Source organism: Lethenteron reissneri, chromosome 17, assembly GCF_015708825.2.
Source record: "Lethenteron reissneri isolate LAM-NWPU_2019-01 chromosome 17, ASM1570882v1, whole genome shotgun sequence".
Taxonomy (NCBI): Eukaryota; Metazoa; Chordata; class Hyperoartia; order Petromyzontiformes; family Petromyzontidae; genus Lethenteron; species Lethenteron reissneri.
Genome location: NC_083795.1, coordinates 13,669,870 through 13,692,772, shown reverse-complemented (window position 1 = coordinate 13,692,772; position 22,903 = coordinate 13,669,870). Strand labels below are relative to the sequence as shown.

At 54.0% G+C, this 22,903-nt stretch overlaps 1 protein-coding gene across 2 annotated transcripts in view; it reads right to left on the bottom strand.

Moving 5' to 3' along the window:
* LOC133343523 (complexin-1) overlaps positions 1-22,903 on the bottom strand; it is a 347,833-nt gene that overhangs the window by 10,286 nt on the left and 314,644 nt on the right. For both annotated transcript variants that reach the window (XM_061553192.1, XM_061553191.1), the window contains one exon: positions 4,456-4,631. In XM_061553192.1, the coding sequence (XP_061409176.1) occupies positions 4,456-4,631 (176 nt within the window). The remainder of the gene's footprint in view (positions 1-4,455; positions 4,632-22,903) is intronic.

Sequence of the window (22,903 nt, the reverse complement as noted above, 5' to 3'; positions counted from 1 at the left end):
ATAGGTGCTCGCTAACAGCACTGCCAACCATATGAAAGAAGAAACGAACAACACTTGCCCCAGCAGTCTGTAGGTATTTGCAGGGGATCTTTGTCTTTTTCTTTGTGCACCCAAATCACCTCCCCCGGCCATCGCTCCCTGCTGCGTTCAAACGATTAAAACGGCGACTTTGGCCACTTTCCAATCATCCCACTCGCCTCCGTCCCACGCAGCCGTAACTCTGTCTGCATGGAGATGAACACTGCTGGCAAAAAAGTAAGAAGCGGTGGGTGGCGGGGGGGTGTAGGACGATGTGGGCCGATGCGACGAGATGTTATGAGGTGGGAAGATAAGTCGGGCATTGCGATGAGGTGTGAGACGTGGCAAGGAGCAGTGAGAAGCGAGTCGATGTGAATGATGAGAGGAGATGTGAGGCTACGCAAGGGCATGTGAGTTGTGAGGAGATACCAGGAGATGCGAGAGGATGTGAGGAGATGTGAAAAACGCGGAAAAATTCGAGAAGATGAGAGGGAGACGCATAGACACGTGACGAGATTCTCCGAGACGCGGCGGGATTCCTGGCGACGCGAGGACATCTCAGGGAGAGCCAGACGAGACGTGGGGAGACGTCAGGGAGATGCGGGGTCGACTGCTAGTGGCTGTGGTGGCCTGCGGCAAGGTGATTCGGCCGTGGAGCCCCGAGTGAGGGACGCGTTCGGAGTCTGGTGACCTCACCGGGCCAGTTGCTCCACCGCCGTTCGGAATTAGCGAAGCCGCTCACGCGTCAGTTTTCAGACTCTGCTGCACCAACTATCACCGCATTCTCTGATTTAAAAGACGGCACTTTAACACCCCCCCACCTATACAAGTTGGGGGTGCGTCTGATAATCCGGTAGCTGCGTGTGGGCGCGCGTGTGTTGAGATGTGCATAACTTTATTGACATCGGACACAAGTCTTGGGGAGTGTCTTACTTTCCGGATCATCTTAAAATCCAGATGAAATAGTAATATGAATACGCTAACATAATTTAGTGTGTGTGTATGATAACCATGCCATTGGTATTACGTGGATATCATGACGTAGGCGCTGTGTATCACAGATGGATATAGTCTGCCGATAGGGGGCGATGTTGCTACTTGAATTTCACGACACCTTCAATACAGACCATCACTCAGTATTCAATATGAACCTTCACAACAAAAGCCTTTTAGATGTAATCTCGACATTGGCTTTCAACGTAGTCGCTACTATGGGCTTTTAAAACTCACCTTCGCGACACTTTCAAGATTGATCTTTGGTGATTTGAAAAGCGTCGACCGCTGGCCATGGACGGTGGAAGATTGGGAACGGAATCGTTTGTGGGAGAGTCGAGGCTGAATGACCAATCGCCGCCTCGCATCTCAAACTCGACACCACGGCAGGTGTCTGGCGTCGAGCGAGAGGCAGAACGGAGACCAATTATGGAGCCGTACTCACTTTTTGGACTTTGGACCGATTGGTGTAAATGAGGTCCATACTCTTTGGTTCTTTCGGTAAAGCCACGTAGGTATAAATAAGTTAAATCACGACGTTTCGGGCGCAACACAAGCGTCCGTCATCAGTGGGACAACCACAGCAAGAAACAATTGCTGAAGTGGGCAATCTCTCCGTGCCTGCAGTCATGAAAACTTCAAATCTAGATTGTAAATGAGGTCGTAACTTGTTTGTGCCACTCTACCAGCGTCCCTCCTGCGAAGGTTGCCTTGGCTTGGTTGGGAAGTTGGGACTGTGGGTCTGCGATGTGAAGTTAGACCTCGTGGACTAATTTCTCTGTTATGATCGCGTTTTCGTTGTTTGTCCTTTTTTAGTTTTGGTGCAATTCCTTTATTTATTATTAATATTAGCGGGAAGCACCCGGCGTTGCCCGGGGGGGAAAATATATTTAATATCTTTTCTTAAAAACATAACATATACATACACAAATACTGAGCTATTGTGAAAGCCCGCAGTGCCATTTGTCTGTCCATTTGTCCGTCAACAAAATTACAAGAGGCTTGCAGAAGGCTTAAAAGTTATAGAAAGTGAAGGGTAAATATTTGATCTAAAAGTTTTCCGAAAACTGTCGACCCCCGAACCCCTTCATCACTGATTCAGCTTCATTAAGTGAACAGACCAAACGGTTTTCCTTAAAACCTTCTGCTGCTAGACCACCCAGATTGTATGGCTTACCGAAAATCCATAAAGAAGGTGCCCCCCTTTGTCCCCCATCGTCTCCACCACTGGCTCACCCACCTACAAAGTGGCCCAATATCTGTCTGAGACCTCGCAGCCATTCACTGATGAGACCACCTCTTCTGTTCTTAACTCAGCTCCCCTGGTATCGTCAAGTAAAGACATATCACTGTCCCCAGGTGATTTGCTCGTTAGTATCGATGTAGTTTCTTTGTTCACAAAAGTTCCTGTGCCCGATACCATTGCAATAATTGAAGAGTTGGTTCAACAAGGATTGAATGCTAATGTACCGGCCTCTGGTGAGACACTGCCTCACCAACGCATACTTCACTTGGAATGGAACATTCTACAAACTAACTGAAGGCACCCCAATGGGTTCTCCCTTATCTCCGGTTGTGGCCAACATTTTCATGGAAAAATTTGAGACGGACGCCATCCAGGCATCCACTCTATGCCCGTCCTTGTGGAAGAGATACGTGGATGACACGTTCGTCATCTGGCCACATGGCCGACCGGCTCTGGAACAATTCCTCAACCACATCAATTCCATACACACAGCAATAAAATTCACCATGGAGGTGGAAAAGGATGGCTTGCTACCCTTCTTGGATGTCTTAATCAAAAAGAGACCAGATGGCTCAATGAGCCACTCTGTCTACAGGAAAGTAACCCATACTGACGCCTACCTAAAACCTGATTCCCAAACCTAATTCCTACCACCATCCATGCGATGCTGTTAGCATAAATGACGCAATATAAAATGTAAGTATGACTATCTAGATTTGAAGCGCCCACTTCAGCAATTGTTTCTTGCTGTGGTTCTCCCACCTGATGACGGACGCTTGTGTTGCGCCCGAAACGTCGTGATTAAATTTATTTTATTTTATACATACGTGACTTTACCGAAAGAACCAAAGAGTTAAGTATGACTATCATCATCATCATGATCAGAGCCAAGGTCAATCAACTGCTGGATGAAGGCGACTGGCACGCTCTTTTAGGATCCTGCGGCATAACAAGCACCTGCGCAAGAGCTGATTTCATCACTCCATCTCCTCTGTGGGTTAGACCCCCGCCCTACTACTTGACCCATTCCCTTGGCTGCCACTACGTCGAGACTCTCGACCGATCTCGAGAGGTGCCCCGAGAGCAAACGCCGCCAAGCGCCATTCCGGACGCCACGACGACGTTTGATCTCTCGCAAAAGACGCAGCCGCGTCCGTTTCCGTGTTGTCAACTTACAATAAAAACCCCAGGCAAACAACGTCAAATAATTCATTATGGAACATTTCAGAGTAGTGCGGGGGTGGGGGGGGGGGGGTCAGGCCTGCCCACGCGCGGTGACTCACGTCGTGGTGGGGGTTCGGTGGGGATGTTGGGAAGGGGGATGTTGGGGGGGGGTGTTGGGGGGGGTGTTGGGGGGGTGTTTAGAGGTATCCCCCCCAGGGCTCGCGCGGTCCCGTCGGGCTGGCTGCACCCCGTCGCTTCCTCACACCCCACCCAGCGCTCTCAGCCGCGCATATTTCATCATCGTCGTCGTGCCCACTGTGCCCACGTTCGGTGAAATCTGAATTCTTTCCAACTCGGCTCCCCACCGCCCCCATCCTGCCCTCCCACTACCCTGCACAATCAAAGACTCCCTGCCTCTCTCTTCCCCTCTCTCCGCCTGCCCGCGGAATCTGCGTATGTCCTTTCCCCTCCCATCACACCTTCCTCCTGCAGACGTCCTCCCACACTCGGGAGACTTCGCACGATTGTCTCTCGGAGAGAGTTCCGACGGCAATGCCGGCGGGGTGCAGACAGCGCGCCCGGCGTGTGATGTGCGCGTCCGCGAGCGTGCCACGAGTGTGTGAAGTGTAGAAGCGAGAAGCGTGCGCTGCGGTGGTGAGATGTTTACTGCCTCGCCTGGTGTACAGGAGGTCGTGGGTTCGATCCCGACCCTGACGCCTGCTGTATATTTGGAGTTTGCGTGTTCTTCCCGTGGTGGCATGGACTTGTTCTGCGGATTCTCCTGTTTTCCCCTCCACATTTAGAATCAACGTGCGTATTTGGCTGCTGTACATTTCCACATGAGCCACTTTGTTGAGCTATCATTCGTGACCTGGTCACTTGTGAAAAAGATCCACATATCTCAGTGGTCCTTACCTGGTAAAACTAAAAAAACATTTTTGTTTTATCGAGCGCGGTGGACAGAGGCGGTGGTAGGGGCGGCGATGCTGCGGTGTTTGTGGTTTCCGCGGCGAGCGGGCTCGGTCGGTCGCTACCTTGTCTCGAATCCCCTGCCGCATGTTCTCTCGCTCGGCCTCCATCTTGGCGTACTTGGACTTGCGCTCCTCCTCCTGTTGCCGCAGGGCCTCCTGTTGCTCCTCCTGCTTCTTCTCGGCGTCCGGGTCCTTCTCCTCGTTGCCGCCCATCATCTTCCCCATGTCCTTCGTCGCTCCTGCGGGGGTGGCGCGGGGGGGGTGGGGGGGGGGACATGGAGCGGTATGCGTGAGACAGGCAGAACGAGGCACGGAGAGATGGGGGAGACGGGGTGGGGGTTGGTGGGTTAACAGGACTGGGGGACAGTTGGACGGGTGGTAAAACGACGGACGCCAGGAGACAGCGAGACGGAGTGACAGAGACGTTAGAGAGACAGAGGCAAGGGGACAGAGATAAAGACCGATGGATACAGGGAGAGCAGACTTGGCGATAGATGGGGGAAGCAGAGAGACACACACAAGGGGACAGGCCGACAGTGATTCAATGAAACAAGGAAACAAAATGAGAGACGGGACAGGGTGAGATTGGTGTGATACATGGAATGGGGGGCCCTAAAGTGATGTCAGGACACCAATCGAGACACCCAGAGCCCTGTCCCTGCCCCTCAATTCCGGCATTTCGCGTGATAATGGAACCTCACACTTTCTGATGCCCCGCAAGAATTTCCGAGCTTAGATGTGAATTTTGGCAGGAGATTGGAGGGGTGGGGAGAAGATTCGTAGGGGGGGGCGGGATGGGGGGGGGGCTCAGGGATAAGTGTGAGGGATGGCGTGGGGGGGGGGGGGGTTTGTGGGGTGCGGGAGGTGTGTGGAGGGGGGGGTTTGTGGGGTTCGGGAGGTGTGTGGAGAGGGGGAGGGGGTGCGCACGCGGGAGGGAGCGACGCGAGCGGCGGATTGTCGTCCCGTCGCTTTCCAGCACGGAGCAATTTTCTTACCAAGAAAAACGAATCGATGTTTTCGATCGCGGAGTGCCGCCGGCGCTGACCGAGGCACCGCGCCATCGACCCCGAGGCGCTCGGCCCTAATCGAGCCGGACGCATTCCAGACGCGGCGCCCGGGCGTCTCTATCCCGACTCTACCCCGCTCCCCGAGTTTCCAATTTGTTCTCACGCAAGCGCCGCTTGCGCGCCTTTTTTTTCTCGTAAGTTTGTCCGCACAATTGGTAGGTGGGGGTCGGGGGATGACGGGGAGGCAACTAAACCCTTCCCCCCCCTGTGTTTTGTTTAAGAGTGCAATGCTCGGAGGCACTCACGTGCCGATGCGCGTGCCGTCTGTTGTCGACTCAGCCTCAAAACGAGCACCCGGTGCGATGTGTGAAACATCGCCACTGGGGAGACAAAGGCTGCTGACCGGGCGTGGTGCCGGCCACCCTCGTCTGCCGTGTTCGCCCGAACAGTCCGCTCAGACTAAACTGGGCATCTTTGTTGTGCGTGTCTGTGCTGGGGGGTTGGCGCACTGCGCTACGATCCCGGTCACAGGAGTTGGATTCCCAGGCCACGCAGCACTGTTGACGAGTGGCATCTCAGCTAACAGCGCTTGCTCCTACAGTCTGCTAAGGCTATACGGGTGATATTTGTGTTTGTGCCTGCTGTGTTCGCCGTGAAGCGGTGGTTCAGTGTGCGAGTTCTCTCTCCTGAAGCCCCGCTCGTCGCGGCCAGCTCACCTCGACTTTGGCATTTAGCGCCTGAACGCGTTTCTGTCAATCATACGCAAGAGCGGTGATTATGATGATGATCATCATCATCATCATACTGCGCTGCAAACTCGGTGACCTGTTGAGTTCGATCCCCGGCCAGGGCAGCATTGGTGGTCATAATGTGAACCGATTCTGGGCCTCCATTTAAATGAGTACCTGGTGCGATGTCTAAACAGAGACACGAGGCACACAACGGCGGCCGGATGTGGTGATGCCCCCCCCACCACCCACCACACAAGGGCACCGTGCCGACCTTCATAGACGTTTGCTAAGGTGCGTTGAACTTCGTTCGCACCGTACGTAGCCAACCGTGCTAATCGGAGGACAACAAACTAACACACACACAGAGCAATTCTAAAGAGAAATTAGTTTTCAATCTAGAACTTAAAAGTGGATAGCTCGAGCAGCTTCCTAATGTCGCGCCCGTGGCTTCTTAATATCAAGCAGCACTTTCTACAACAGCACTTGCCCCAACAGTAGGTGAAGGCTACACGGGGGACATTTGTCTCTGTGTGTGTGCTCGGGCGTGTGTTGGTGGAAAACTGCCCTCTGATCCCCCCCCACCTTTCTTACATCACCCAGCCGCGCGTAGGTCAACTCAGCCTTAAATTAATACACGGCGTGGTGCGTAGGCGTCGGTCGTTAGTCACGCGGCGATCGATTCCCACGCTCTCGATGCACGCAGTCAATCGTGCCGCGTGACGATTCACGATTCACGAGACGTGCGAATGATATGCTAATCGCACGCTGACGTTGTGTATGAACTAACGGAGCAAACAAAGCTCGCACAAATATGATTTGAAATTAAGAAATAATGCAAAAGGAGACGATAAAAGTGAAACTAATAATAATACATTATTTTATTTGAGTCTGGCCCCAAATCATGTGACACTCTGACCTTAGAAGCCAAACTTTACTTTATAGGAATTGGCCAAACACGTCTTGAAACCTAACGAGGCTTTCCAAGGTAAACAAATAGTTAAATATGTTTACTTATTGATGCAATAATCGCAATCGAAAAGGTTACGAGTCCAAACACTGGATTGGGGTTGACTCAGCCCATCATCCTTCCGGGGTCGATAAAACGAGTACCACGTTGTGGATAAGTCAACGGTGGTTGTCCGATGGATGCTCACCCCTGCCATTCGAATAATGGAATGTCCGCCACTGACTGTGCAGGGCTGCAAACGGTAAATGAGCACCGATGCCTCAGTGCTCAGTTGAGCCAGGAAATCACGTTGACTTTTGAGTTCCCATTAAAGGTTCTCGCTGACAGGTCCTCCGGCATACGAGGGTAAATGGGCGAGCCCTGAGTGTGCGAGAGAAAACGCGTCTCATCATTGCGGGCCACTGAGGAGGCGGTCCCGGTGGGGGTGGGAAAGTGGGGGGGGGGGGGGGGGGTGAGGAGTGGGGGCGGGGTGGAAGCCAGAAGCCCCATCCCTTGTGGGACCGGATTCCAAGTCGAGCGTGGACCAAGGAACACAAAGTCGTAAAAAAATAATAATAAACCATGACAGCGCCATTGAATTATTATTCGAATAAAAACGTCCACGCGGAAATGAGGAACCACTGAAGTGAAACCCTGAACACAATACGATGAGAAATATCGCCACGTAAATTCTCAGGCGTGTTATACAGGTACACGAAAAGGGCGGAGATGCGCACGCTCGTGTGTGTACACACACACACACGAGAGCGTGTACACACACGCTCGTGTACACACACACACGAGAGCGTGTACACACACACTCGTGTACACACACACACGAGAGGGTGTACACACACGCTCGTGTACACACACACACGAGAGGGTGTACACACACGCTCGTGTACACACACACACGAGAGCGTGTACACACACGCTCGTGTACACACACACACGAGAGCGTGTACACACACACACACGAGAGCGTGTACACACACACACGTTCGAGTACACACACACACACGAGAGCGTGTACACACACACACGTTCGTGTACACACACACACACACGTTCGAGTACACACACACATGTTCGAGTACAAGGCAGAATAACACGGAAAGGCTCAGGGGCCTGGGGCAGCCAATGTGACTTTGTCCGAGATTGGATTTGGCCGCTGATGATTTTATAAAACAAACTTTGTTTCGGGCCAATTTGATAGCCAACGCAATTAATGCAGCAACAAAGGGAATCACAAGATGAATTTCTGTTTTATATAAATTTATGTACTTCGCTCTGGTAATTAAGTTTTACACGAATTCTGGAGAAGGGGGTCACAACAACAGTGTCCGGACTCGTGTGTAATTGCACGCGCGCGCGTGTGTGTGTGAGCGGGGGATTCAATACTGGGATGGAACTGTGTGTGAGGACGTCTCGTTAGGAGTATCTCCTCTTGTCATCATCGGCCTTGGTCAATCCACTGCTGGGTTAAGGTTTCCACAGTACGCCACCGTCTCTCGCGATCCTGTGATGTAACGATCCACCCAGCGCTCGCACTCACGAGCGGATTTCTACTCCGCTCAACGCTTTAGTCAAATCCACCTCCACCGCTTTAGTTAAATCCACATTCGCCCACGGCCAAGCCTGGCTCCAGCTTCTCTCGGATGGTGAAGGGGGGGGGGGCAGTAGGATTGTTGTGTGGGGGGGGGGCACCATAGGCTGCTATGCATTTCCACATGATACGCCACTTGGTTGAGCTATCAATTGTGGCGAGGTCGCTTCTGCTAAAAGAGCTGTACAGCTCAATGGGCCTTACCTGGCAAAATAAAACTAAGCAGAGTGAAAGTTGGAGCGCCTGCCCTGGCTCCACCACAACCTCAGCTGGTGGGGCCCACCGCCCCCCCCCCCCCACTACCACCGTGGCCCTCGCTGTAAGGCAGCGTTCGTCACAAATGTTTAGAGGGGAGGGGATGGGGCACTTTCACCGATAAGACATCATCGGCGTGAGTGCCGCCACACATTTGAAACCATTGTTGGGTTTGACAGCAGCACGATGATGATGGGGGAGGTTTCACTATTTGTGATTTGTGGATTGTCGGTGGGGGGGGGGCAGGCGAACCTCAGGGGTTGCACTCAAGGCCACCAGGGGCCGTCAGTGGCCCGCGGGCCTTGCAACGAAGGACACCGCCGCTGCTGTGAGGGGCACGCAGCGAGAAGCGGCAGAGGTGTGCGCCGGGGCTATCCGCGCGCACTCTCGCGGAACGGCATCGCGGCGAGACGCGAACGCCGATCGCCGCCGTTGCACTGCTGTGCCACGAAATGGTGCAAAATTCCATTCACACCCAGAGCCGCGCCGGACGCAACCAAATCAGGAAGAGATTGGCTTTTTTTTGTTGGGCCCAATATTATTTGTTTAACGTCCGTGGTTTGAATAGTGATCGGGACGAGTCGCGCAGCGTGCAGATCTCCGCGCGGGAGTAATTTCTATTGAGATGACTCAAAATCCCGCCGCTCAATAACGCGCCTTTTCTTTCGAATGCTCCTAATTGACGCGCAAATTTGAGATGCGTTTGGGGGATTTCTGAAAATCTAAAAGGGGGCTTATTTCGACGTGGTTCTTTATCCCCGTGTCTCCCCACCACGGAGCAGTGCCGCTAAACCCTAGCCGGGAGGGGGGCGGGGTAGATGCGCCACGGGGTGGCATCAGGAGGCACACAGCTTCGATGCAAGCGATTTAGTCTCCAGATCCGGAGCTGGTGACAGGAGGAGGCGCGGACATCGACTTGATGATGGCAAATCTGTGGCGTCGACAGCAAGAACTCTGGCCGCGCTTATCGGCCGTTCCCCACGCTGAGAACGCGGGGAGCCAGAGTCAGGCCCCAGCAGCTGACCGTGGCACGACGGCCAGACACAAAGACGTAACGCCGACATTAGACCCGAACCCGAACCCGCCGAGATATCACGATGATACAAGTTCGACACCAGGTGATCATAACAAAGAACCTTGACGTAATACCACGAAACTCGGGTATCAACATTTAGACCCCAAACACTAAAACTCAATCAGATGATCCTATCACAGTTCAAACCCCAGCACCAGACCCTTAACACGAGACCCCAACCCTATACCCCAACACCGGACACCAACACCAGACTCCAGGGTATCCTGAACCCAGCACAGTGAAGACCCCAACACGTGACAAACACTGGACCCCCACCAGAGACTACACCCCAGCATGAAGAATGAGGTGGTGGACAAGGTGATGTGCCCCGTGATGAGTGTTGTGTGATGTACGAGTGACGAGTGAGCGGTGTGTGAGTGTGAGTGATGGTGTGAGTGTGATGTGTGCGAGTGACGTTGTGAGTGTGATGTGTGTGAGTGTCACGCGTGTGACGTGTGTGAGTGTCACGTGTGTGAGTGTCACGTGTGTGAGTGTCACGTGTGAGAGTGTGACGTGTGTGAGTGTGTGTCACGTGTGAGAGTGTGACGTGAGTATCACGTGTGTGAGTGTGACGTGTGTGAGTGTCACGTGTGTGAGTGTGACGTGTGTGAGTGTGACGTGTGTGAGTGTCACGTGTGTGAGTGTCACGTGTGTGAGTGTCAAGTGTGTGAGTGTGACGTGTGTGAGTGTGACGTGTGTGAGTGTGACGTGTGAGTGTGTGACGTGTGTGAGTGTGACGTGTGTGAGTGTGACGTGTGAGTGTGTGACGTGTGTGAGTGTCACGTGTGTGAGTGTCACGTGTGTGTGTCACGTGTGTGAGTGTGACGTGTATGAGTGTGACGTGTGTGAGTGTCACGTGTGTGAGTGTGACGTGTGTGAGTGTGGTGAGTGTCACGTGTGTGAGTGTGACGTGTGTGAGAGTCACGTGTGTGAGTGTCACGTGTGTGTCACGTGTGTGACGTTGAGTGTGATGTGTGTGACGTGTGTGAGTGTGACGTGTGTGAGTGTGACGTGTGTGAGTGTGACGTGTGTGAGTGTGACGTGTGTGAGTGTGACGTGTGTGAGTGTGACGTGTGTGAGTGTGACGTGTGTGAGTGCGATGTGTGTGACGTGTGTGAGTGTGACGTGTGGGGTGCGAGTCTGCGGAATGAAACCGCGCATCCCTCATCGCCCTCCTCACTGAGAGCGGCGCGCGCGGCGATTCCGGGCCACAGCCTCCGTCGCCTCCTTCGCCCCAGCCGCGGCGATTTCCACAACAAACAAAAGCGTGGAAGCGCCGACGTGGCGAGACGTCGCGATGCTCTTCTAAAGAGTCGGGGGGGGGGGGGAGGTAACCACCGCTTGATAATTATCAGCAACGCTGCTGCCGCTGTTGTTATTCTGCCCCCCTCCCCCCTTGAGTCCTGGGCCACTAATTGACTGAATCTTGTTTACGGGACGGGACGGGGGGTGCAGTTTGCACCGAACAAATGGATAGATTTTGTCGGGGAACAAGGAACACGTGGGCGCGGGAACACGTGTTGCACACGGGTGGAATGAACGTGTGAGGGTGTTGCAGGACTGGGTAGTCGGTGCCTCTGGGGTTGAGGCCCATCGACCGAAGCAGATCGGTTTTATTTTCTTCCTCCCATGGTGAAGCGGCCAACGCGGAGAGAAAGTGACGTGGGAAGGGAGGGCTTACTGGGGCTGCATACAACAATGGCAGGGAAGGTGTATAATACACGACTAATAATCAACCAGAACTCTCAACAATGGGAATCCACAATAACTACTCGTGCCTGACTTTGGCGTTACACTCCACGGAGTGGGGGGGGGGGAGCAAATGACTCGGTTCACCGACGCCAGGAATTCGTGGGTTCGTGAGAGTCCAGAGTGTGACTTGGAGAACGCTGGGCCGAGCCGGTCTTGTGACTTGAAGGCCGTTTATGTTTACGGCTCCAATTTCTCAAATGTTACCGTTGGAATGCTCCGACTGACTACAAGACTTGCGTAAACACGAAACTTGCATAAACACGAGATTTGCGTAAACACGAGACTTGCGTAAGCACGGGACTTGCGTAAACACGAGACTTGCGTAAGCACGAGACTTGCGTAAGCACGAGACTTGCGTAAACACGAGACTTGCGTAAACACGAGACTTGCGTAAACACGAGACTTGCGTAAACACGAGACTTGCGTGAACACGAGACTTGCGTAAGCACGTGTCAAATACATCTGATCAGTGTACACCAAGGGTCGTCAACCAAAATAATAAGAAGAGCCATTTTTGCCGAATTCGGTAAAATATATATATATTTCAAGAGGCGCACGTGAATACGAGAGGGTGGTCCCTATAGTGTCACGAAACAGTTCTTGAAGAGCCGCACGCGGCTCCGGAGCCACAGGTTGCCACGTAAATGCACACGAACACGTGCACGTGAACACACGCGTGCATACGCGGACCGGAAAATACAAGACACGTGAATCCATGCAGATGAACAGACACGCACGCGCGCACACAGCCAAGACAACGATCCCCCCCGGAAGAGCCTTACGAGGTTGTTTGGGCAAGTGCTATTAGCGAGCACACACCGACTTGCACACAGACAGGTGAATAGGCAGAAAACTTGCATTTAGCTGCATCAGCCGATCTCCCCCGGCAGCATTTGTTTAAGGCACGGAGACCGTGACTTTCTTGAGTGTTCACGGGGGATTCATGAAGTCTACGGCCCCCACTAATGCCCCATTTGCACACAAACAAACGCCATGTCAGCAGGGGGCCTGACGTCTCCACACCTCACTACTGCCTGCTACATCCTCTCTGCTTCTCATTGCCTTGTTTAAATCGCCAGTGATGTATGGTGGGCGGCGCGAGCAATGCGTCAAATTGCATTACACCCCCCCCCCATTAGCACGTTCATGTGAAGCGCTGCGCTAACCCAATCCAATAAAGGTGCCTCTTAGCACAGCGGGGGGGGGGGGGGGGGGCACGAGGAGTAGGTTCAGGAGAAGCACGAGAATGAAGAAGCGCAGAATGATGATGATAAAAAGCAGATCCAGGAGAGAGAAGCAGCAGGATGAAGAGATTTAAAAGGATGACGAGGAGGGAGTTTAAGAGAGGGATGAGGAAGAGGGTTAAAGAGGAGACAGTGGAGGTTGAGTAGGCGGAGGAGGAAGAGGTTGCGGAGGAGGTTGCGGAGGAGGAGAATCCGGTTGAAGAGGAAGAGGGGTAATGCAGCGTGGATGTGTGGGTGGATGTGTGGGTGGAGGTGTGGGTGGATGTGTGGGTGGAGGTGTTGGTGGAGGTGTGGGTGGAGGTATGGGTGGAGTTGTAGGTGGAGGTGTGGGTGGAGGTGTTGGTGGAGGAGTGGGTGGAGGTGTGGGTGGAGGTGTTGGTGGAGGAGTGGGTGGAGTTGTAGGTGGAGGTGTGGGTGGAGGTGTGGGTGGAGTTGTAGGTGGAGGTGTGGGTGAAGGTGTTGGTGGAGGAGTGGGTGGAGGTGTTGGTGGAGGAGTGGGTGGAGGTGTGGGTGGAGGTGTGGGTGGAGGAGTGGGTGGAGGTGTGGGTGGAGGTGGGGGTGGAGGTGTTGGTGGAGGTGTGGGTGGAGGTGTGGGTGGAGGTGTGGGTGGAGGAGTGGGTGGAGGTGTGGGTGGAGGTGGGGGTGGAGGTGTTGGTGGAGGAGTGGGTGAAGGTGTGGGTGGAGGTGTGGGTGGAGGAGTGGGTGGATGTGTGGGTGGAGGAGTGGATGGAGGTGTTGGTGGAGGAGTGGGTGGAGGTGTGGGTGGAGGTGTGGGTGGAGGTGTTGGTGGAGGAGTGGGTGGAGGTGTGGGTGAAGGTGTGGGTGGATGTGTGGGTGGAGGTGTTGGTGGATGTGTGGGTGGAGATGTGGGTGGAGGTGTTGGTGGAGGAGTGGGTGGAGGTGTTGGTGGAGGAGTGGGTGGAGGTGTGGGTGGAGGTGTGGGTGGATGTGTGGGTGGAGGTGTGGGTGGAGGTGTTGGTGGATGTGTGGGTGGAGGAGTGGGTGGAGGTGTTGGTGGATGTGTGGGTGGAGGTGTGGGTGGATGTGTGGGTGGAGGTATTGGTGGAGGAGTGGGTGGAGGTGTTGGTGGAGGAGTGGGTGGAGGTGTGGGTGGAGGTGTGGGTGGATGTGTGGGTGGAGGTGTGGGTGGAGGTGTTGGTGGATGTGTGGGTGGAGGTGTGGGTGGATGTGTGGGTGGAGGTGTGGGTGGAGGTGTTGGTGGATGTGTGGGTGGAGGAGTGGGTGGAGGTGTTGGTGGATGTGTGGGTGGAGGTGTGGGTGGATGTGTGGGTGGAGGTATTGGTGGAGGAGTGGGTGGAGGTGTTGGTGGAGGAGTGGGTGGAGGTGTGGGTGGAGGTGTGGGTGGATGTGTGGGTGGAGGTGTGGGTGGAGGTGTTGGTGGATGTGTGGGTGGAGGAGTGGGTGGATGTGTGGGTGGAGGAGTGGGTGGAGGTGTGGGTGGATGTGTGGGTGGATGTGTGGGTGGAGGAGTGGGTGGAGGTGTGGGTGGAGGTGTGGGTGGATGTGTGGGAGGAGGAGTGGGTGGAGGTGTGGGTGGAGGTGTGGGTGGAGGTGTGGGTGGATGTGTGGGAGGAGGAGTGGGTGGAGGTGTGGGTGGATGTGTGGGTGGATGTGTGGGTGGAGGAGTGGGTGGAGGTGTGGGTGGATGTGTGGGTGGAGGTGTGGGTGGAGGTGTTGGTGGATGTGTGGGTGGAGGAGTGGGTGGAGGTGTTTGTGGATGTGTGGGTGGAGGTGTGGGTGGATGTGTGGGTGGAGGTATTGGTGGAGGAGTGGGTGGAGGTGTTGGTGGAGGAGTGGGTGGATGTGTGGGTGGAGGTGTGGGTGGAGGTGTTGGTGGATGTGTGGGTGGAGGTGTGGGTGGATGTGTGGGTGGAGGTGTGGGTGGAGGTGTGGGTGGATGTGTGGGTGGAGGAGTGGGTGGATGTGTGGGAGGAGGAGTGGGTGGAGGAGTGGGTGGAGGAGTGGGTGGAGGAGTGGGTGGAGGTGTGGGTGGAGGTGTGGGTGGATGTGTGAGAGGAGGAGTGGGTGGAGGAGTGGGTGGAGGTGTGGGTGGAGGTGTGGGAGGAGGTGTGGGTGGATGTGTGGGAGGAGGAGTGGGTGGAGGAGTGGGAGGAGGAGTGGGTGGAGGAGTGGGTGGAGGTGTGGGTGGAGGTGTGGGTGGAGGTGTGGGTGGAGGTGTGGGTGGAGGTGTGGGTGGATGTGTGGGAGGAGGAGTGGGTGGAGGTGTGGGTGGAGGTGTGGGTGGAGGTGTGGGTGGAGGTGTGGGTGGATGTGTGGGAGGAGGAGTGGGTGGAGGTGTGGGTGGAGGAGTGGGTGGAGGTGTGGGTGGAGGTGTGGGTGGAGGTGTGGGTGGATGCGGGGATGGATGTCGCTGTGCGCTCATTGCAGCTCGCCGCCACCGCACGCGGGGGAAGGAGTGCGGCAGTGACCGTCATCTGTGCGGGGTGTGAGCCCGGACCGTCGTCTCTTGCCGAGCGTTCCACTCGTCCACAGCACGTGTCCGGAATCACCCACTACAGGTGGTGGCGATGGTGATGATGACGGCAACGATTATGTCCAACACGGCAGTGATGACGATTATGATATGAACTAAAAAGATACCGATGACAGTTATGGCTACGATAAGGACGTTGATAATGATCGTGTTGATGTTGACGATTACTTTGATAACGATGATGATGACGACGACGATCGTGACGATGTTAACGAGAACAACAACAATGTGGATGATGTCGTTTAGCCGCGCAGTTTGCGGGCTCTCTCCACGCGCGCCCAGTCGTGAACCCCCGGGGCGAGAGGAGGGGGGGATGAGGGAGGGGGATTAGGGAGGGGGAGAGGGAGGGGGGGTCCTGCCGCATTGCGTTAAACACGGTGCCATGCGGCCCCCGGGGGGGGGGACGGCATGAGAGGCATGGGGGGGAGGGGGGGCTGGCGCGGGGCTTCGCGTGAAGGAAGCAGAGAGCGCGTGTAGGGAGAGAGCGACAGTGGATGGAAGAGCGTAGAGGAGAGAGCGTGGAGGGAGAGCGCGTGGGGGAGAGAGTGCGGGGGGGGGGAAAGCCTGGAGGGAGACAGCGTGGGGGAGACAGCGTGGGGGAGAGAGCGTGGGGGAGACAGCGTGGGGTAGAGAGCGTGGAGGGAGAGCGCGTGGGGGAGAGAGTGCGGGGGGGGGGGAAGCCTGGAGGGAGAGAGCGTGGGGTAGAGAGCGTGGAGGGAGACAGCGTGGGGGAGAGAGCGTGGAGGGAGACGGCGTGGGGGAGACGGCGTGGGGGGAGCGAGGAGGGAGAGTTGCCACGTCGAGTCGCAACATCACGGGGAGGTGTAGACACCACCCCCCACCCCCTCCCCCCGTCATCCGTACAACTCCCTCAACGTCTCCTCCACGCCACATCCCAGCAATATCCACACTCTCACCATCATCCTCACCACGTGTCTACCCCGCCAATACCTGCACACACTCACCACCATCCTCACCACCCTTAACTCTAAACACATGTACGCCACCAACACCCTCACCATCCGCGCCGAACCACTCACCCCAACCCAAGCAGCATCACCACCTCCTCTATCACCCCCACCCACCCGATGCTCCAACTCTCACCATTCCTACCCCCCCCCCCAGCCCCGCATCAGCCGTCCCCGCCACCAACTCGGCAGAGCAGCGCTTTCGTGTGCCAGCTCAATTCGCATTTACGCGAAAGCGGCACCACAACCAAGACGAAATCAAACGCGGAGCCTTACACAGAGAGCCGAGCCGAGGGAGTTCGATGCCCTCCCCATCACCCCCCTCCCCTCCGCCGCCTCTCTCCACCCCCGCCCCCCTCCCCGCGCTTGGTAAATGTCGTTGAACGTGTCCATCATTTCCTCCGCCACGACGCTCGTGATTGGTTCGTGTTACGTTTTACTTCACTTCGCGTCGCACTGAGACCCACATCTTAAAGGTTCTTGCCTAGGAAACACCCGGCAGTCCACCAACATTGATTGATACAACGCCCCCCCCCCCCCCGACTCTGCGGATGAGACCACTGCATGCTTGTAACTGAACTGCAAACTCTGCTAAAATGATTCACTCCCGAGCAGCTTGCGGGACCGACGGATGTGTGTGAAACAAATACTTTCGTGGGGTTGTTGTTGTTATTGCCATGGCATGCGGAGAGAGTTATCCCGAGGGCGCGGCGTTGTCTGCTTATCCGCCACGGCCCGCGCGCCGCCTGCTCCGAACGCCGTCCCACGTGGGGCCGCGTGGGAAGCCCGCGCGCCGTGGCGGGGAGATGGATCCCCGTAGAGAAGTGAAGGGGGCGAAACAGCCGCGTCCGCCGAACACGCGAATCGGACGGCCGGTCCACGTCGATCGACACGAACGCGGCCGACCTCAGGAAGCTAAGCAGGGGAGGGGGGCGAGCGAGCCTAGTTCGTACTGGCACGGGGGACTGCTTTTGTAGGGAGCGCCAGGGGTTGTGGTAGACTTGGGCTGCGATGTGGTCCGGATATGGCAAAATGGATCCCTAAATCCACCTGTGTGGAGCTGTGTCACTTCCCCCGGGCTAGGGGCAGTGCCGATAACCACGTGGCCGCAGGCGTTTGCGTTCTGCGAGTGTGCGCGCGTGTGCTGTGAGTGCGCGTGTTCTGTGAGTGTGCACACGTGTTCTGTGAGTGTGTGCGCGTGTTTTGTGAGTGTGTGCGCGTGTTCTGCGAGTGTGTGCGCGTGTGCTGTGAGTGTGTGTTTTGGAGCGGTTGTGTAGCGGTTAGCGCGCTGCGCTACGAACCCGGCGACCCGAGTTCTCTTCTGGCTCACGACCAACACCAGTGACGATTATCTCAAATCGGTTCTGGGTCTCCCCTAGGCTCGACTCAGCCTCAAATTAGCACCTGGTGCGGTGGTTTAAACATCGCCACGTGGGAGACAAAGGCGGCCGGGCGTAATGCTGGCCAGCCACCTCATGTGTCGTGCCAGCCTTCATAGGTGCTAGCTAACATCACTTGCCCCAACAGTCTGTTAAAGGCAATACGGAGTATCTTTGTCTTTGTGTTGCTCTGGTCGATTATCTGTAATTACACAATCGCTGGAGGAAATGGGCACATCCGTGATGTTTCTAATTACACACTAACCCGGTTATTCGAAGGATGTCTGACCACAGTCTTGTCCCAGAAAGGTCCTGCAAATCAGATTAGGGTCTGCGTAAATGGCCACATCTTTGCTTAAATAAATGTAAAATAAACGACTGCGAAATGGCTCCGAATGTAATTTGTTTGCGTGCGTGACGCGTGGTGGCCGTTGGAAGGGGCCGATGACGAAGATGCGATGTTTAGCCCGCGACCGAGTGAACGTTTCGCCGCTAGGGGTCGCAAAGGGCTTTGAAGTTGATAACTTGGGTCGCTGTCATCCAGACGTCTCATTCTTCCGAGTTCGAAGAGATCATCATCAGCCTTTGATATTGTCCCCGCAACGGAACGTAGGGAATTCCTGCTTCAGTGACAGTTGTGAATTTTAAATGCATTCGGATGGAAGACAAAGACAACGATCCCCCCCCCTCCTGTATAGCCTTTGACAGACTCTTGGGGCAAGTGCAGTGAGCAAGCACCTATGAAGTTCGGCACTGTGGCACACGGAGGGGGGGGGGGGTGGCCAGCAACACAACGCCCGTCCGACTTTGTCTCCCCAGTGGCGATTCTTACACATCGCAACAGATACTTATTTGAGGCTTAAGTCGACGTCGGGGAGGCCCAGGGCCGCTTCAGATAACACTCTATAATACATTTATTTTGTTCTTGGCAGTAAATGTTATTTCCTCATTGCTTATGTCTCAAAGTACAGAAAGTATGCTATTATTACCCACAAACTTTGCTTTTGTGACCAGGACAGTGATATTTAGAAATGTACCTATTTTCAATGAATTTGTGTCTGTTCGTTCACATAAAGTCAGAAAAAACATATGAATCAAAATTAACATGTATTTATACTAAAGTAATAAAAAAATACTACAAAAGATTTAGACACCAAGGCGCAATACCACAGACGGGACTGGCCGCAGCGGACCGAGTTCTCTGTGGGGAGGAACAACGTCAAGTGGGAGCCACTGGTGGACCCCCGGAAGGTGCTGATGCCACCACTGCACATCAAATTGGGCCTTATGAAACAATTTGTCAGAGCTGTAGATAAGGAGTCGGCAGCCTTCAAGTACCTTCAGGACTTCTTCTCTAAGCTGTCTGAGGCAAAGGTCAAAGCCGGTGTCTTCGTCGTACCACAGATAAAGAGATCCTGGTGTGCAATGAATTCCCCAAGAAGCTCACTAGTAAGGAGAAAGCGGCTTGGAACAGCTTTGTCGCAGTGGTTCGTGGCTCCCTGGGCAATCACAAGGTCGACAACTATGTGGAGCTGGTTGAGACTCTGGTGAAGAACTACGGCGCAATGGGCTGTAGGATGTATCCCATCCTTGTGCTCATCTTGATAAATTCAAGGCGAACATGGGAGCGTACTCGGAGGAGCAAGGCGAGCGCTTCCACCAGGATATACTGGACTTTGAACGCCGCTACCAAGGGACAGTATAACGAGAACATGATGGGAGACTACATTTGGGGGCTGATTCGTGAAAGTGATTTACAGTATAATCGTAAATCTCGAAAAACTACTCACTTCTAAATCTGTTGTAGTAATTTCTGTATTACTTTAGTATAAATACATGTTAATTTTGATTAATATGTTTTTTTTCTGACTTTATGTGAACGAAAAGACACAAATTCGCCGGTATTCTCATTGAAAATAGGTAAATTTAAAAATATCACGGTCCTGGTCACAAAAGCAAAGTTTGTGGGGAATAATAGCCATTTTTTATACTTTTTAGGCATAAGCAATTATGAAATAACACTTACTACCCAGGTACAACAATTGTGTTACATAGTGTAATCGTCACTGGTGTTGGCCGTGAGCAGGAATCGAACTCGGGTGCCAGGGTTTGTGGTGCAGCGTGCTAACTGCTTCGTATATACATTCACCCATCCACACAAACATGCAGACAGACAACGTACACCCAGGCACACGCACACACACAGATAAAGATGCCCCTATAGCCTTAACATACTGTTGGGGCAAGTGCTGTTAGCGAGCCCCTATGAAGGCCAGCGCGCACATATACACAAGCACACACACCTACTTTCACGAACTCACACGTTACTTAAGGGGTGGGAGCGGTGGCTTAGCGGTTAGCGCATTGCGCCATGAACCCAGGTTACCTAAGCTCGATTCCAGGTCATGGATAACATCAGCGGCGAGTGACGTCTGAAGCAGCATTGCCTCAACCGCCCCATTCCACCTTTACCAACGCGCAGCGACCAGCGTGCTCAAGGACGGTCAAGCAACTCGCATGACCGAAACCTCGTGGGGAAGCCTTCATCCAGCCGTGGGTTGACAAAAGACGTTTAATAAATTATCACGAGCATTAGTTGTGAGTTTTCACGTCACGTGATCACGCCAGGGCTGCCCCGTTAGGAAGGCCCGAGCCAAGCTCCGAGTCTCGTGAGCAAGCCGAGCGAAGGTGGGCGCCAGGATGGAGAGGGAGGGGTGACAGGATGGAGAGGGGGGGGACAGGGAAGGACCCTCGCGAGAGACCGAACGGTCTGCTAGGGGGCTCGAGAGAAGACCCTCATGGACCGAGACTCGTCAAAGGACACCCCCCCTCCCCACACACCCCCATCGACCCCTCCCCACAAGTGGAGTAGCCAAGGGGGTCCCGTGTGGAGTAGCGAAGGGGACCCATGTGTTGTAGCCGAGGGTGCTCTGTCTCTCAGCCCGGATTCCCCCCTCCCTCCCGTGCCCGCCCCCCGCCGCGACCGCCCTCGTGATCCCGGGCCGCGTTCGTTTCCACGCGCAGTGAGAGCGGAAGTCGTCCTCATTCATAAACAATCGTTTAGTTTGGCCTTTGTAGTGCGTTCTGTAATTACATGTGTTTGTTGTTCTCGTTAATTGTTTAATTTAGACCACTTGCAATGTTTACTTGCAACGCTAGGAACAAAGATATATTTATATATATTAAATAGATTAATGCTGATCGTTAGATGAACAAAGTTAAGCCTGATTAGTACATTAATGGGGGTGACTTCCTGGGAACACCAGATAGTGGAGGCTGGACTGCGACCACAGCCAGGATATGGCAGTAGTGCGATGAATTATTAAATCCATCTGTGAGGAGCTGTGAGTATTACACCCCCCGCCCCCCGTCTCCAGAGTAGTGCTCTTCATTTGAAGGCGGGCAGGCCACTGGCGGTCCCAGGCAATATCACAAATGGTGAGAACACCTCCCATCATCATCGTGCTGCTGTTAAACCCCAGTGGTTTCAAATGTGTGGCGGCCCCCACACTGCTGATGTCTCATTGGGCAAAAGTGTGGTCCCGTTCTGAAAATTAGTGAAGAGCGCTGATCCAGAGAATCACGATCCTTCCCCCAACACACTCGCTCATGACATTAGTCAAACATCCCAAGGCAGGACCCTCCTGCAACAGGGTCTTGAGACTCGTTGAGGTGTTGCTGTATAGGTACAAGTGTGTTGTTGTTGTTGTTGTTATTGTTGTGTGTGCGTGTGTACAGGTGTGTGTTGTTATTGTTGTGTGTGTACAGGTGTGTGTTGTTATTGTTATGTGTGGATGTGTACAGGTGTGTGTTGTTATTGTTGTGTGTGTACAGGTGTGTGTTGTTATTGTTGTGTGTGTACAGGTGTGTGTAGTTATTGTTGTGTGTGCGTGTGTATAGGTGTGTGTTGTTATTGTTGTGTGTGCGTGTGTATAGGTGTGTGTTGTTATTGGTGTGTGTGTGTGTACAAGTGTGTGTTGTTGTGTGTGCGTGTGTACAGGTGTGTGTTGTTATTGTTGTTGTATGTGTGTACAAGTGTGTGTTGTTGTGTGTGCGTGTGTACAGGTGTGTGTTGTTATTGTTGTTGTGTGTGCGTGTGTACATGTGTGTGTTGTTATTGTTGTGTGTGTACAGGTGTGTGTTGTTATTGTTGTTGTGTGTGTGTGTACAGCTGTGTGTTGTTATTGTTGTGTGTGTACACGTGTGTGTGTTGTTATTGTTGTTGTGTGTGCGTGTGTACACGTGTTTAGCTGTGGAGGGATTTGGACGGGTGAGGGGCTGCACAATTGAAATTGAGTCTCTCGCGGGACAAATCGATGGCAGAGCCGTGTTTAGTGGCTGCCAGTGGAGAGAAAAAATATATAATATTTAGTTTTTACGAGGATCTTGCCAGAACAAGATTCCGCGTCTTCAATTCACCCCCCATTCATCCCCACTCCTCTCGCTCGCTCCAACTGTGCCCCTCAAAGGCACAATGATTGTCACCGGAAGCCTCTCTCACTCGCTCCACGTTCACACGCACAGTACTTCAGTGTTTAACTTGACTGAATGCATCATCACCATCATTAGCAGCCATAAAAAATCCACTGCGGGATGAAAGGCATCCATCCCTAAGCCGTCGTCGCCATCTCCCACGACCCAGCGATGAAGCGAATAACCGCGGGCACCTGCATGTGAACTCGTACCATTGCTCCGGTCTCTTAGGCGTGGTTATCGGGATAATGGGCATGGTTACCGGAACAATGGGCGGGGTTACAGGTGTAGTAGGCGTGGCTATAATAGAAATAGGCGGGGCTACTCTGATTTTGGTGTGGGGCCTGCGAGAAGCGGACCGGGCCCAGCGCGAGCCAAGATGCCACTTATCGTGTGGGCGGGGCTAGTGGCTTGGTGGGCGTAGTTATGTAAAAGTGGGCGGAGCTGACGTTGGGAGCAGCCACGGTGGCTAGGGGATGTTAACTACCTCGCCTGGTGTACAGGAGGTCGTGGGTTCGATCCCTACCCTGACGCCTACTGTATATTTGGAGTTTTCGGTG